The 16,538-nt window shown below is 34.7% G+C and overlaps 1 protein-coding gene across 14 annotated transcripts in view; it reads left to right on the top strand.

The window, feature by feature from the left end:
* The window catches only part of PAM (peptidylglycine alpha-amidating monooxygenase), a 66,454-nt gene that overhangs the window by 34,678 nt on the left and 15,238 nt on the right, over positions 1–16,538 (top strand). For 9 of the 14 annotated variants that reach the window (XM_068177129.1, XM_068177132.1, XM_068177128.1 and 6 more), the window contains 2 exons: positions 8,249–8,554; positions 13,147–13,276. In XM_068177129.1, coding sequence (XP_068033230.1) covers positions 8,249–8,554; positions 13,147–13,276 — 436 coding nt within the window. The remainder of the gene's footprint in view (positions 1–8,248; positions 8,555–13,146; positions 13,277–16,538) is intronic. The other 5 variants (XM_068177137.1, XM_068177136.1, XM_068177135.1 and 2 more) reach the window with 2 other exon arrangements.

Genomic DNA, 16,538 nt, shown 5'->3' with positions numbered 1-16,538 from the left:
AGTTTTGTGGAGCAAATCAGTTTTAAGCAATGGTGTTGCCAATTCATCCATCTCCTCAAGTAACTTGAGTGAGTTACCCAGTAGGAACCAAATTTGAGCAAGACCTTAATGACAGGAAAATTCTACAGTTTGGAGGGAGGAGGCAGTGGACCCTACAGGGAAACACATGCATACATCCACTGAGGTTGAGGTCCTTATACAAGTATATCCTTTCACAGAGGTAAAAGACGTAAGGCTTTCCCCTTATGGTCTGGCTTATTCTGTATGATAACCTTATCTACAAAGCACAGAGACACCAGAACTGAGTCTTTGATTAGTTCTGTTGCTGCTGAGCTGTTGCTCAGTAAATTCGGCCTTTGATTTGCTCTGAAGAAAGCACATCAACAATTTTCCAATAACTCTGTGTTTTGCCTTGCATGGATTTCTTTCTCTGTGATTTATTATGTTTTAGCAGCTTATTTTCCCCTTCTTAATTTCAGGCAATTGAAATAAACACTGTTACTTCACTGTTACTTCAATAAACTCTGAAATAGTTATTAAATTTTTGTGCTCCCATGGAGGTGATGCCATGATGATTTTTTGCCCTTTCTTTTTATATACCTTTCATGTATTCTCAGTATTCTTAGCATACATACTTGTAATTCTTTAAGCCAGATATCTTGGCATAGTCCTGATATTCTGCTAGGCAAAAACCCCAAACATCCTAAAGGCCTCACAGCTGGGGGCCAAAAAGCCTTACACTATCTTGAGAAACCAAAGCCCTCTCTAGAACACACTTTGTAAACTGGATTCAAGCCCCATGTAGGGAAGAATGCTTTATAATAAAGAAATGTCACTCCATTCATTTAAACTTCTCATTAAGGAACTTCTGTCAAATATACTAATCTACAAAGTTTGTAAAATTATATATTCAATATACTGTGTGTATGCATTTCAACATATTCCACCTTGACATATTATTGCACCTAAGGATCCTTATTAAATACCAAGATAACCCTTTTATCCCTTAACTGTGTTTGGCTCATAATTCTAGAACCAGAGAAAAGGCGTCAGAGGTACTTACTAACCTGGAGGTTAGAGATATGGCCAAAGAGACAATATTAATTGTCAGTACTCTAAATCTAAGGATTTGCCTCGAAAGGGGAAAACAAAAAAGTCTGCCATATGAAAGTATCTGCCTGCACGTAATGTGTGTATCACATCAGCCTGGGCATGGAGGTACCTCCTGGTCACACGGAGGATGTTTTTTATATTGGTACATCCAGGTGTTTTCATTGCTTTTACTTTAAATTTTCAATTTCATCATCTTCACTCATTGCAGACACCTTAATAAACAATGCAAATATATAGAAATAAGCAGTAACCATCACAATGTGAACCAGCACTATGCGTGAAGACAAAGCCAAATCCCTGCTGTGTTAAAATTTAACTGAACCTACCTTAATGAAACTGACCTCATTATATAGTTTCTGAAACAGCAATGAAGATTAACTTTTCATAGGAAGTCAATTATTGTAGGAAATGCAATTGATTTAGACATTTGGTTTATTGGAAAGTTTCCTGTTACTGTTGAAGCATCAAGTCCCTAGTAAAACAAATAATATGTATGTTTATTTTTTGTTCATCAATAGAAGTTTGATTAAATTGTCCTCAATAGATATAGAGGAGCAAACATCATTTATTTGTTAGCATTCATTATCTCTGTCATATGTCTTCGCCTGCTGAAAAAATACCTAGATATGTTTCATTCTGCTTGTTGATCACTTTCCTGTGGCATAGTACAGTGTAGTGTAGTTCAGGTTTGTTTTGGTATGCAAGCAGTGAAGCAGCCCTTACTACGGAGAAAGTTTGAGGATCGTGTACCTGAAAGCTTTAGAAACTTGTGCATATAAACAATAGGAGAGTGGCTTCTTAAAAACAAGGAAAGTGTAAGACAGGTGATGGTTAATTGGATGTCCAGTATTTAATGTTTTGACTGGCTAATGAATTGATATCTCATTTTGTGTGTATTAGGTATAATCATGAACTGAAGCAGAAGGGGCAAATTTTTTCTACTAAAGTTAATACAATAATTTGATAATACTTATATTATTATAAAATATATTTCATATATTAAACATTGTTAAATATAAATATGTTTAAATGGTTTAAAGCAAAATTCAAGGCTGGATTGAATTGAAAATTCACTAGCAGCATATAAACCAAAACTTAGATTTTGGATTTTGTTTTAGAATGGCATATGTGTAGACATGTATGTCGCGTACACATATATGGGAGAGAAAAGAGTTGAGATTTTCATTGTACTTCTGGTAATATGTTTGCTGTGGCACTTTAAAAAGTCCATTTTTACTTCTGTCTGGCTTAGGGAATTTAGGAGTTAGTACCAAAACAGTAACATATATTTTGCTTCTGATGATGGCATCTGAAGTGAGTCAAAGTTGCCGTTGCTCTCAGCACTGGTGTTGGTACTATGAATGCAGTGGGAATTTTTCCCTTATCCCTCATTGTTTCTTCATTGCCATGAGACTAAGTTATTACTGGAGTTCAAATGGGAAAATTCAGTATAAAGGAACATAAGATCTTTCTTTTGCAGTGTCCCAGATAGATTCATATAAGGTCCCTTTTTCACAGCTGAATGTGTTAACCGAAATCCCATTAAATCTCCTGTGTTTAAAGTAATATTGCAGTTTCAGTCAAGCATTCAGATGTTAGCTTCTATAAAGTGGAGGTTCACATTTGCGTTCATTACAATTGCTGTCCTAGTGATGAGATAGGTTGCACAGAAAACACCTCATTGTATTTCTATCTTGTTGTTTTAGAGATTAAAATGTGTGTAGTGACAGAAGTAGTACACAACAGAAAGAAAATAATAGTGTCAAGCAATTTGATGCTCTCTGATTACAGTGTGTTCTTCTCTAGACTCTTGCAGAGTGGTTCTAAGTAGCTGGGTAGTCTGATGTTGAGATCTGTTTTCCCAGTCTTTTAGGATATACAAAGCAAAGAACTGAAGCTAAGTTTGCATATACAGAGCTCCTGACACTGACTGGAAATGTGGCTTGAATGTAAGGTGTGGAATATGGTGCAAAGTACCCTGTAAATTCACACTCTGAGATGTTTCTAGGCAGAAGTGCAAAATAAATGACCATTCTGCATTCTGTTTGTCTAACAAAGTAACAGTAACCATGCACCTTAATTTCACAGTACAGGCTGAAGTACTTTAATGCAAGCATGTGTTTCATAAATAGAGATGATGGAATAAAAATGTTACGAGAAATCTTCCTGTTCAGTTGAAATATTTTTTCAGGAGTTTTTGGAAAGGGAATCTTTGAATAAATTTAAATATACATATGTTGTGATGGGCCACTGACTCTAGGAGGAACTTTCTTTGTAAGAAAGTTTAACATCATAATCTGTACAAAATGGGGTCTGAATAAAGGTTACACATAAACTCCTATATATTACCTGTTGGATGCCTACCCCACCTTTTAATTATTTTCAGTTATATGGTGTACTTGCATTTGACTGCACATACATGTGCAGACACAGAGAGAAGTATTCTGCACAAGGTATTTGTTAGACAGCTGGGAATATTTTGCTGGGTTGTAGCTGAATCTGTGAGTTGGGAAGCTGAAATGTCTGTGATGAGTTGCATATTTTCTGTAAAGTTCTATATTTCTTAGAAAAGCTGGTTACAATAAAAATACATTGAATGAGGTCTTTTTGCATCTGGGATAGAAATCTCTGATTGGTTTAAGTGAAAGAAGGAGATACAGCTCCTCTGCTCTCTGCCCATCTCTTTTGTTTCCTTAAGGAAAAAAAAAAAGGAGGGGGAAATGTGAAGGGAGGCCTGCAATATCTTGTGGGGCAGGTGTTGAAAGGAAGAGGAAAGGAGAATCAGCATGCAGGTAGGTCTTTAGTTTTTCAATTGTGTGTTTGTATGATAATGTTATATGGCAAAGCCATGGAAGCAGCATCAACCTAGAAGATAATGTACTTTAATGCCAGCATGGGTTACATTTCTTTCTGAAATAAATGTTTTATATAATCTATCCTTGCTAGTTTGTATGACTGTGAGAAAAGAGAGGAGTTTGATATGGTAGGTGATTAAAAATCCTTAGGAGAAGCTTGAAACAAATTGTGTTCCAGTATTGATGTGGGATAACAATATTGAGACATTTTTAGATTGAGGCCAGACGTAAGAAAATCTTCAGATGTTTTCAGGCTTTGACAGCATGTTGAGGGCTCAGATTGTATTATATCTCTTAAAGAGAGTACAAAAGTGAGATAAAAGTGATTGAATTAAACCTTGGAAGAAAATGCTACCAAAAGATACTAGGAGTGATATATACTGCTAGGAAATTATAATTAGGGAGATTCAGAATAGCAGAGGATTTGCTTACTCTCTCAACACTGAATGATGCTGCTCAAAGTTGTAAATAAAAGATGAGCCTTTGATTTGGTTAGGATAAGGTTATTCATAATCTTTACAAAAGCACATTCAGCACAGTAAAAAGGGACCATCAGATCTAAGCAAAAAAAAAAAAAAAGGCAATTGGGCAATTGGTATAAGTTGCATATCTAAGCAGGAAAAGTGTATAACTTTTGTGTAAGCATGGAAAGAAGCCATTTTAAATTGAATGTTTTGGTCCTCACTGTCTGACTCTTGATTTATGTTCTCTGCCAATGTTATGATTTTGTTTATATGACTGTAAACCAAAACATTGTTCTGTGAAAGAGTTTCTATAGTATAGAGCCACCACAGGAAGTTTAAATTTACTGGAATATGGTTGTGCATTGTTTCACTCTTGAGATGTTGGTCTTGACGGCTATCACTTCTTCCAGAAAGAATAGGCTGCAGCTGTTAGTAGCCAATTATCTTTTCCATAGAGGAACCTGCTGCTAGCTTGCACGTAAGAAATACAGGTATCTTCTCTGAAAGTGACCTAATCAGGAAGCTTCTCAGAGACTGCTAGACTTCAGTTTCTTCAGTAAGATCAAGTTGTTGATTCACCCATGTCTTTGTCTAGTTATACTCAGGCATTCTAAAGGCCAGACTGTCTCACCACAAACAAGACCAAGCATTGACCAATATTCCTTTCCTACTGAATATCTTCAGGCAAACAACACATTCAACTGTTCCAGCTGGTACAAGACCACTGCAAAGTAGTGCTTTGATGTTTGTTGGATATTGCTTTACACAGAGCAGCTTTTACTCAGAATCAACATGAGTCTGCTCTTTGGCAGTTATGTCTAATAAATTTTGAACTATTTCTTAAAATTACACTGTGTACAAATTATTTGAATCTGTCTGGACATCACAAGCAAAGCTGAAAAAAAGTTGGATGCACATTCAGAGTGTGGAATTTAGGGTAGTGTTGCAGACATTGGGTAATCAGCAAAATTAAATTCTTCACTTTATTGTCTTTTGTGCCTTCTAAATACTTTGAGTTCTGTCAAAATGCCAGGACATTGACAGGACACTTCAGCCTAGTGTTTGTGCCAGAATTCTGGAGATACTGGTTACATATGTAGACTTTCTGGATATTTTTTTATCTTTGTGTGTGTTGAGATTCCATATTCAGTTTCTCAAATACATTCATTTAAGGAAAGGATCACAATTTCAGGGCACCTGCCCTTCTGACTGCTTCTGTTCTCTGATGCATGCCCTTTTCCATACATTCTGACAGTTCCTAAATATTTTTAACTGCTGTGGTTACAAAACCCCTGCTTAATGAAAGCTCTAACAGGACAAGTTCAGCTTGGAAAACACCTCATGTATGCCCATGGATAGTGGCCATAGTACTCAAACTGCCCTTGTTTATACACCAGTGTTCAAAGATTTGTCATGTATCTTATGGTCATTGGCTCAGCACTAGGAGAAAACCAAAACAGATCACCCTACTTAGACTTGAATCCCCGATTAATAGTTTTCATAAAGACCACTGACTTTTCATTAAAGCATCCTGTCCTAAAAATTATTCCCTGGGCATTTCATGTTTTTAAGTTGAATTCTAGTTCCTCTGCTCTCTTTTCTTCCTGTCGTCTATTGAGCCCTATCTTTTAACAGTTTCTTTTGAAGTAGCTAATATCAGACACGTAAACAAAATAACTTTTTTGTCTTCTTATTATTTTTTTGAATCAACAAGCAGTATCTATTTTTGAGACTGGGGTTAATTATTCTGTAACAACACTTGCAGACCAGAGATAGGACTCAGCACTATTGGCTGGAGCATGAAGCTGTCAAACTTCTTCACTCAAGTAGAATGAGCATATAAGCTGTTAAGAGTTCTGAAACCTTTGTAACAACTGTAGTATGTTGTTGTGCTTTTGCAGCCAATAATTACAAGGCACTTGATTTGACAGTTGATAAAGAGCTAGGAGAGAATGAACTGTGCAAGGATCATTAAACTTGCTTTAAAAAGGCCTGCAGTTTAAAATAGCATCAAGCTTGTTTGCTTAGGGAGACTTTTCACAGTTACATTAGGGAGAGCAGTGCTTTTACCACTCAGACCTCTCATTGGAAATGATTGCATATAGGTCCTCTATAGGTCTCCAGCCACAGATAAAACCAAAAGGTGTTTTGTATGACATTCATTGAATTTTTAAAATGTTGGGGAAGAAAAAGGCCAGTGTAGACTAGAGTAATACCAAATGTTTCCTTAGTAAAGGAAATTTCAGCTGCGTTTCTGCTTCTGCACCAGTTGATGGTTGCTTTAATAATTAAAAATCTTTCTCAGTGTAGATATGGTTTGTATCCAAAACTCGTGTGATATACTGTTGAAATGTTTGGATTTGTTTTGAATCAGTACTTGGACTTGTTAAATGACAGTGTTAAGATAACTAGCTTTAAGAATTGCATTGGAAGCACATAATTCCTATTTGTTGTATAGCTTAATGATTTTGTCTCTTCTCTAATTTGTTTTGTTAATATCATTGGAATTGGCCATTACTTAAGTAATTATTTTCTGACAGACTGTGACATCTGGGATATTTAATTTCCAAGGGCAAGGAAGGTAATCCTATTCAAAATCATTGAACAGGGACTGTTTAATAACATGACAGATCCTCTAAGGATCATTTTCAGAAGACTTAATTTCCTCTGTCCCAGGCTGCAAATGATGATTTCTGGTTCTGAATGGGGTTTTTTTGGGTTTTGATTTTTTGTTTGTTGTGGGGGTGAGGTGAGGTGGTGTTTGTTTCCTTATTTATTTCTTTGGTTTTTGTGGAAGCTTCATTATTTATAGTTTCACTTTTCTAAAAAATTTCCTATATAGCCTGTCATAAAATAATACAGTTTTTAAATCGCAAGTGATTTGTGTTTGAAGTAAAAGGATATCTACTTGCAGTAACTCTTAAAGCACATTGAATGTCTCTTTCCACTCAAATGATGTAGTGGCATTTAATAGAACTGCTCATAGTTTCAGGCAGCCAAGATACTTGGTAAATAAGTTCTGTTTTCATGTTTTTTTGCTGTGAGCTCTTGTTCTGGAATGTACTGAAATGTTTGTTAAATGCCTAAGAAAGTTACAGTCATAACTTTATTGCTAGCAAGCACATTGAGAAGATAGTTTTCCCTCCACTGCCAGATGATATCATGACTAAGGAGTGTTGCTGTTGGGAGTAAAAGGAGGAGTAGAACCCAGACTGAATAAATAAAATCATCTGTCTTTTTTTTTTTTTTTACAGTGGGTGCTGTGGGATCTGCTTGTAAATGGGAAATTTGATATTCTTACAGCTTAAGCTTTTTAAGCTTAAAAGGAATATGTTTTTGAAAGTATCATGATTGTCTATTACTGTCTTTGTAAATGAAAAATCTGATGAAACTATAGAATTTTTCTCTCTTTGATTTATAACTCTGCAGTAGCCTGGCAAATACACATAATTCCATCATAAATATTCTTTTACTGAGATGTAAAAGAATATTTTCCTTTCCTTTATGCTTTCATTTTCCCTCTCTCTTTTTCTCTTGTTCCTTGTTCCCAAGAACATCTCTCCAGAGGTGATGATTTTTTGATGCCAGTGTCAGGTAAAAGTGAGCATCTATATGTAATTTAAAGTCAGTAATGATTTGACTATATCTTTTCATACTTGAAACCTGTCTCGTTCAGTTCCTGAGGCTGAAACTGTTCCTCTTTGCTACTTTCGTCAATAACTGTTTGAATAACTTTGTTACATTATACCTTGCTGAAGCCTTCTAAAACTACTTGATCTGTTATAATTGGTTTTATCTTTTCTCTTTTCTGTACAGGTGATTTCTATTCACTCCTTTCTAAGCTGCTAGGAGAAAGGGAAGATGTTGTACATGTGCATAGGCATAACCCTACAGAAAAAACAGAATCAGATCTTGTAGCAGAGATTGCTAATGTAGTCCAAAAGAAGGATCTTGCCAGAGAGATCGCAAATCATGATGAAAGGGACAATACTATTCTTGTCAGAGACAGAACTCAGAAATTTCACAGACTAGAGTCTACCTTGAGGCCACCAGAGAACAGATATTTCTCTTTACAACAGTCTAAACATGGTGAGGGAGGCTGGGAAAAAGAACATAAAGGAGGTGGGTTGGGGTTAATTTTATACAATGAAATGCAATGTAAGAGTTGTGATCCACATTAGCAAAATCTGAAGGGAATTTCAGTGGAGGCCTGGAAGTATTTTACATTACATTCTTCCTAATTATTGAAATGTTCTCCCTCTAATTTAGAGGTATTTCACTGGGGTTTTTTCCCCCTCCATGTGTGAAGAAAGAATGTGTGCTGATGGCACAACACCAGTACTTCAGTATGGTATTATTTTCTACTCTTAAGACCTTTAATGATTTTATATTGGTTATGCTAAAACAAGGTACACATAGGATATAGTAGTCACAGGAAGTGAAGAATTTAATACAAGTAACTACTGTAAAATGGTTGCTGGAATAATCAGTACATTTTATGAGTTTGCTGATTTCCTTGATCTGTCAGATACATAGTTTTATAAAATTTATTGCTATAATTCAATCAGACATTTTTCTCTAATTCAGAAAGAGTAATTCTGAAAAATTCTTCAGAAGTAACATTTTCTGCATATTGATTTCAAATTGGGCTTGACTTTCCAAATATTCTTGTACAGGCAGTTTTATTGTGATAGAAATATAATTTATTCCCTTCAGGTTTCTATGACAGCAGAAACCATGGAATTATTGTGTTTGTTTTACTTGCATTTTGGTTTCTGTGATAAGGACTTAGCCTTACTTGCTAATGTGGAAAGCCAGATAATGCAGCATGTGATTAGTATCTCATAAAAGAAGTTGATATGCATGCATGAAAGCCATTTGTATCCATAAGCTGTAGCCACACGTGCCAGCTTTTATGTTGTAACCACCCAGATTGATGTTTCCAAGTACTTTTGTACACATATATGTATCATACATCAACCATTTGATTTTTATTTCAGTTCATAATGTTAACATGTATTGTCTCTGCTTATAAGTCCTAAGTTTGTATTTAAAAGAAAAGCAAAGATGAGGACTTGCCAATGTTACATTGTGTGATCCTGTCAAATTATTGGCATAGGGACAAAAAAACAGATGGAATGTTACTATGTGTCTGACATATGTGTAAATCATAAATAATTCCATAAACCTGACTGGAATTAAATGTTCAGGAAAGTAATGTGGATAGCATTTCTGCAAAAGCAGTTTGTTCAGTTTAGGCTAATAGCATGTGGTGCATACAAAGAAAGAAGAAAATTCCTTTCTATTTTCACTGATCCAGAAGAGGGAATGTCAGTGAGCTGAATAAATGGCTCAGTTTTACATACCTTATAGCATGAATTCTAGCTACAGAAAGTATTTTCTTGGCTATATCAGTAGCCATATATTCATTTGGGGGTAATTTGTTGGTGGGGGACTAATTAATAAATGAACTTTCAAATTACGCAGTTTTGAGGTATAGGAAAAAAGGAAACTGACATTTTCTTAATTAGCATTTTTCAGGGTTTTTTTTAATTTTTGTAATACCTTTAATTACAGAGTTCCTGACCTGCAAAAGCTGTCAGTACTGTCTTTTGGTAAAATAACTTTTGTAGCAATAAAATATTTAAGCATATATTTAGTTTCTTTTTAGGGAAGCATTTACATATTTAAAACAAAATCTTCCATAGGAGAATTTCCTCCTCAGGGGAAGAAGTAAAGTTATCTTGATTTAATGTGAATTTATCCCCTTTCTAAAAACCTTTACTGTATTGAATTGAAAAACATCTGTTTTCTTAGGGCAAGACTCTGCTGTTAAATTAATTTCATTTAACTGTTTAAAAATCACCAGTATTAAAATAGTTTAATATCTTTAGTCTCACAAATATTCCAATTTTTAACATGTAATTGGCCTGAAATACCAAATACCTGAAATACCAAATGGCTAATACAGTAAGTAAAGTTGTTATAAATGTTCAAACTTTACACTACTGCTCTTCCTGCACTGTGGTTAGCTTGTTAACCTACACTGATCAATAATCTGTCAGGTTCTTTAATATCACTGCAACTAGGACAATTATACCCTCTAAATATGTCAAATAATGTAATTCTCCAATTTTCAAAACTCCTTTGTGTATTGTTTAATTAAACTTGTCAAGACTTAAATCAGTGCTCTGGGCAGAGAGTGCAACATAACTTAAAGTTTGCAAAGTTAAAAGCTAGAATGATCTAGGAAATTCTGGATGTTAAATTGCAATTGTGTCAATAAATAAGGCTTTCAGCTTTTACTTCTTTAGAGACTTAATTGCGTGTTCTAAATTTAGGTAATTCTTTTTTTTTAATGAAAGGAATTACTGCAAGTTGAAAACTAGAAGATCTGGTACCTAGTTTAGAGATCTCATTCACAAAACTGGTCATCTTGTTTTTTCTAATTATAAATTACTTCAGTGGGGAAAGTAATTTTCATTATTCTCATATGAAACTGTTCCATGGACCACTTATTCTTGTAGGGAAATAGTAATAAGTCTTAGATAAAGGAAGTCTAAGTTTAGTGAGTTTTTGTAAAAACCTAGATGCAGAATGGACTTGCAAAGGAAAAAGAAAATACAATACTAATTAACAAATTTTGGAAAAATGTGATAAAATCTAAAGATTGTATTGAGTCTGGAGCTCTTGTGATTAGATTGTATTTCATTGTGCATTCATTTTATTGTTTTGATCTGTCAGAAATCTTTTATTCCTTTAAGTATAAACATTTTCTATTTTATAGTATGTGTCTTCTGAGAGACTAAATAGAGGCCAAAATAGAGGTCCTATGTTTAGCCTTTTATTTTTTCTAGCTTTTTTAAAAAAGGTTCAGAGGCCTCTGTTACTTGAAACATAGACAAACTTTCTGGAGTTTAACATAAAGTGATACTGGATGAGCAAGTGAGGAAGCAAACACTCAATTTCCATTCTCTTATTCCTTCCAAAATCCAAACTTCTGTGAATAAACCTGGCACTGCACCTGCTGTGATCAACTCAATTCTACAGAAGTATGAATACGTATAATTTTTTAACAGCTTTTCCTTCAGTTTGCAGCTTTTGTTCAGCTAAAAATTCTACAGGGCAGGATTTCTTGTTTTAGAAAATTCTGATTACTGTCCTGGATACACTGCAGTTGCTGATAGCTTTTAGTTTTCTTTTGGGTCACCTACTCTAGCTTATGATATTGCAGTCCAAACAGGTAAAACATCTCCTAGTCTGCAGTAGGTTTTCAGCACTGGTTTCATATTTTCTTGGATGGGTTGTAGAGAATGATTTTCCCTCCCCTGCATTCCTGTTGTTCTTCCTCAGACTACATCTCTTCCAAGTGAAATGCAACAGGAGGGTATTACCAGGTCAGATGGGTTGCACAGGTGGCTTAAAGATTTTTTACATTGTTTCCCATTAATTTTGCCTTCCATTGGAAAATCACTTCCAGGTGAAGGTGAACCCTTGGTTGCTGTGTTCTAAGGACTGTGATCTGCCTTCTTACAAAGCAGGATGCCCTGGCATTTTGTGAATTTCGAAATCTTTTTCACCTGCCTAGATGGTACTCCAGGGATTGGTGTTTAGGATCAGAGCAGAACTCAAAAACTTTGGGTGAACTGAAAGTTGTAAATTAAAGCATGGTTGCTTTCAAACACACTGGCTATTAGTGAGGTGGCTCCAAAGAACTCCAAAGAAATTGCTTCTTATTTGCCTTCAGTTTGGCTGTATGTGCCTACTTGCTAATTATGCATTGTAGAAATACCTGAATTATGCTCAACAAATTTCTGAAGGGAAGCAGTGGTGAGTTTCCTAACATGTAGAACAAATTTTAGAATTTTTAGTTTCTATTTTATCAGAATTAGTGAGATCTCTTTTGCCATTATTTTTTATTTTTTGATAATCTAGTTCATTTGTCTCTTAATACACAGCCAGAGCTACACAAGAGCAATCTCTTTCTAATAGTATTTAAGTAAGTGGTCTGTGAGAAATTAATCCTTGCAATCAACTCTCCTCAATTTTTCAACTATTGAACAGTTTGTGCCTTTTATCCTTGTTAGTCTGTTTTTACATAAGAGAGATTGAAGAGACCATACATATATCTTTAATGTTAATGTCGGAAACTAAATTTCTCTCCATTAGTTGAATTTTACAGTTTAAGACAAGTACAAGAAGTCTTCTTTTCTTGGTGTTAAAACTTTAATAGGAGAAAAAAAAACATTATTCAAGTTCCACATATTTCATTTAGTGATTCATGGTATTTATTATGCATTTTTAATCAAACATTGATAGTTAATATTTAATTTTTCCTGCTGATTTCAGTTGTATATTTTTGTAATCTTTCAGTATAGAAAGTATTAACATAGCTTCTAAAATTTCTAGAGTATGTATACATGTATCATTATAAGTTAGAGAAAAGAATGGAGCCAAAAGCAGTTTTGACGTTTCTGCCATCTGTACATACCAAGTTGCCAGTACTTGTGCATGCTTTACTATGTTAAAACTATGCTTGGAATTGAATTGCAATGCATTGAATGGAAATACTGCATGTAAGCAAATGTCCATGTAATTTCCAATAGTCTGTACCAACTGCCAGTTATCCATATTTGGATTTTTTTAATAAATATGCTACATTATTATCTTTTTGGTTTTTTACCTTTTTTTTTATTATTTATTTCTTTGATCAGATTTCCACATAGAAGAGGCTGTGGAGTGGCCTGGGTTAGACCTCAAACTAGGCCAAGTTTCTGGGTTGGCTCTGGACCCTGAAAATAACCTAGTTGTCTTCCACAGAGGTGATCATGTTTGGGATGAAAAGTAAGTAGAGACCCTTGCTGAATGGTGAGTTAGAAGGCTGAATTCCTGTGTGCTGTTTATATACCTTCTCAAGGAAAGACAGTTTGAAGTTCTTTTTCCATTTAAAAATTCACATATTTGGCTGAAAGTGCCTTTCAGAGACTCAGAATAAAAATGGTGACTGACAAGTCAAGATGATGAGTTATTAGGTCTTTAGACAGTAAGAATGTGTCTCCAGAGGAAAAGAACATAGTACATTACGTCCTTAAGCTGTATGACCACATTAGGATGATATTCACTGAGATTAATTATCCCTACCTATCCATGTGTCTTAGCAGGAATAATTAGCCTGGGTGAATAATGTTTTAGTATGGTAAACTTGGGTTTAAGACATGCAAAGCTATGTCCATTCTTCTTTGTGTTTATGTACACTGAAAAAAAAAAAGGGATTGTTACAAGGTACTCTCTCAAAACAAACTTTATTCTACACATTTGATAAAATTTGCTACATTTTGCATCAGTCAAACCAAAAAATGTCTGAACTCTAGAATGGTGGTCCTTCTAGTGTTTGCAAAATTATGTAGTCAGAGGTATATTAAGAACAGAACTATAGAGATGTATTATTTTAAGAACAGAGGTATATTATCTTAAGAACAGAACTAATTCTAGAAGAGTACTATCTTTATTTTTACAGTGTTCTTACATCTTTAATTTTTAAAATTGTATATGTGTTTATATGGATACTTTTGAAATTGCAAGAGAATACTGGGAGAAAGTAGTACAAGTGTGTAATATGTTATGTGGTACCCTTTTTTAATACGCCCTTTTAAAAAAAAATTCTTCTTTTTATTTTGTCTTCTTGGTAAGCATCTATTCTCCATATATATGGCTATAAGACTAAAGGGTAGGGCTGTTTTCAAATACTGATGAATTCATTTAAAGATAATATTGTGTCTGAAAAATAGGAAAGTATTCTGAGCATTATGATAACAAATTATGCTTAGAATAGTGTTTTATGAAAGCAAGTTATTTAGATTTTAAGATAAATAACATAATGCAGCCGATAAGGCAATCATTTTTTTCTCATACAGTATTCTCATGCATTAGTGATATCTCCTGCTCAGGTGTATATAAATACAGACTAAAGGATGCATTGTACAACTTGTATTACTAAGACTTCAAGTATTGTGTAGAAGCTGGTTTTTTATACTCCCACTCTGGAACAAGTGCTGTTCTTTGTGTTGTTGAATAATAGATTTTTAAAATATTTGAAATTAGGCTGGTCCTTCTAAACTACATATTTTTGAGTGTCTGGCAATTGAAGTATACCAACAATCCAGAGCACAAAACTTGAGTTTGAGATCCAGCAGTATTTGGAACGCCTACAGTTTTTAAACAAAACAAAAGAAATTAACATTCCCTAAAACAGCAGGTGTGCATGATGAATAAACCATATTATGCTGTGGCTGCAGAAGAAGATTGGAGTTATGATACGCAGTCTGGAAATCCATGGATGTACCACCAGTGCTCAGTAACACTGCACATGGCCTTCCATAAAGATAACTAATCATTACATCCTAGTTCTTGAGGTGTTTTGTTTCCAAGTCTTACTTTTTTTTCTTCATCTTTTTGTGGAGCATAATTAATCAATGTATAGGAAATCTAGTGTTGATAGGGTCCCTTAAGTCGGCTGAACTAGAACTCTGTAGGCCTTTTATTTAGAGTATGATTACTTTAAAATGTATTTTGAAAACATGCCTGTTGTTAAGCTCTTTTTCCACATCTTGTGGTATGGAAAAGAGGCACACAGAAATGTGCTTACCCAGTCAGCCTTCCCTTTTTACCTTTGGGCAATTAAATTTGAGGTCCCTTTCATGCGTTGTGATGAAAAAGGAAGGAGTAATGGGTGTTCTCATTTTTCAAGGGAAAAAAAATGGTGTTTGGAAGGGGTTTATCATGACAGTTGTATGGGAGACACATAAGAAGTTATCAGACTTTTTAGTTAATTTAGTTATTTCTTTTTAGTTAATCATTAGCTGCAAATACACAGTTAATAGAATATTCTTTACCAAATTGTGAACATGATAAATCAATAGCCTGAAAGCCCAAAATTTATTTTCTGTTTCAGTGCTTCACCAGCTTACTATAGAACCAAATAAAAACAATCTGTCTGTTAGGCTATGCACAAATATTTCCAATGCATTATTAACAGATGTCTCTGTTGAGTCAGGGATGGGAACAAAATACTCCAGTGTTAAGAAGGTGAAAGGAAGGTGTTTAATGGAGCATAGCCTGTCCTTTACAACCCAACTTGCTAAGCTAAGATTGATTGGTCTTAGAGTAAAATCCTCTCACACTATTGATGAACCAAGAATAGCACACTCTGGAAAATCATATCTATAAACAACCTGTGCAGAAAGAGAGATAATAATAGTTTTAATTCTTTCTCTGAGCTTTCTCACAGCTTCTCGCATCTTTCTCACAGCTTCCTAGGAAAATCTTGGGAGAGCCGTGTCTCTGTTCAGAGGATATGTGATTACCACAAACATATGCCACAAAAACTGGATCCTCAATCAGCTCAATATAGCTGGTTGAATGATCTATGCTGTTGCAAAAGGTTACTTCAGTCTACTTTGGAGCACAAAGGTTATGCAATGATAAGCCCTGTAATACAGTAGCAGCTTTGCAGTGGCTGTAGCATTCCTTCAGCATATGATTTAAATAATAAACTGCTTAAATAATTAAGGTTTTTCTACAGCATGGTCTCTTCAGTTTCAGAACAGTCTTTGCTATAAGCAGCATGTATTGTGTAGAATGAAAAAAATTAAAGCTATTCAGCTAGCTAGGCAGTGAATCAGTTTGAAGTTATTTTGCATTTTGTGATGAAAAATGTATGCTATTTATCCAATTTATAAAGAACTTCCTAGAGAATATCAGTCACATTCTTGTTACTGCATTCTTATCAAGGTATACTGACTGACACAGTACCACAATGGTGATGGATATTGATCAAGAATAGACCTCAGGGTTATGCTTTCAGAGGTTATGAGATCAGGTGGTATGTCTAAATTTATTATGTAGCCCACAAGAAGGACACTAGAATTAGTAAGAAATTGTTTGCATTAGTGTGACTTGGCCAGATGAGAAGTAGAAACATAACTGTGGAATTACATTGGAGTTTGAAATTAGAAGTAGTAGCTATGCAGTAGATTTTATTTGTCCTTCAGTATCAAAGTGCAGAACCTATCAGGAAAGCATGTTTTAGAGCAATATGACTACTGTG

Source organism: Anomalospiza imberbis, chromosome Z (genome assembly GCF_031753505.1).
Source record: "Anomalospiza imberbis isolate Cuckoo-Finch-1a 21T00152 chromosome Z, ASM3175350v1, whole genome shotgun sequence".
In the NCBI taxonomy this organism is placed as follows: domain Eukaryota; kingdom Metazoa; phylum Chordata; class Aves; order Passeriformes; family Viduidae; genus Anomalospiza; species Anomalospiza imberbis.
Note: the sequence above shows the minus strand (reverse complement) of the source record. Positions and strands in the feature narration are given on the sequence as shown.